This window comes from Atta colombica, unplaced genomic scaffold (assembly GCF_001594045.1).
Source record: "Atta colombica isolate Treedump-2 unplaced genomic scaffold, Acol1.0 scaffold236, whole genome shotgun sequence".
Classification (NCBI taxonomy): Eukaryota; Metazoa; Arthropoda; class Insecta; order Hymenoptera; family Formicidae; genus Atta; species Atta colombica.
Window position 1 is genome coordinate 677,915 of NW_017259334.1, and position 454 is coordinate 678,368.

Sequence of the window (454 nt, forward strand, 5' to 3'; positions counted from 1 at the left end):
GCTTTTATCGGAATTTCCATTCAGTTAGTACGGAGAAGCATTCGTTGCTCTTTCATCGTCGCTCCTTTTATTAGCTAAAATAAAGACGTTAAATGCTGAGTTGTAACCGCGTAATTGCAGGAAGACTATCCCGATATTATTTTAACCAATTCTAATCCCTCTTGTCTTTCTTCTGCCGACACAGTACATCTTCGTGGTGATGGCAGTACTCGTTCTGGAAGCTGGAGTCGGTGCACTGGCGCGTCTGTATGAGGAACAAGTTGGCCCCGAATTGAAAATGAATTTGAATCGCACTTTCCTCGAGAATTATGCTGTGCGATCCCGGGAAACCGCGGCCATCGACCAGATGCAAAAAGAAGTAAGTACGAGCTCCCGCATATCGGAAAGAATTTCTTATTTATTTCTCAGGCCGACCCGCGATATATTGTACATATATATATACATATATATATAT

General features: G+C 42.3%; 1 protein-coding gene across 2 annotated transcripts in view; it reads left to right on the top strand.

Moving 5' to 3' along the window:
- Nucleotides 1–454, top strand: part of LOC108688605 (CD151 antigen-like) — a 129,357-nt gene that overhangs the window by 121,240 nt on the left and 7,663 nt on the right. For both annotated transcript variants that reach the window (XM_018194932.1, XM_018194933.1), the window contains exon 5: nt 185–358. In XM_018194932.1, the coding sequence (XP_018050421.1) occupies nt 185–358 (174 nt within the window). The remainder of the gene's footprint in view (nt 1–184; nt 359–454) is intronic.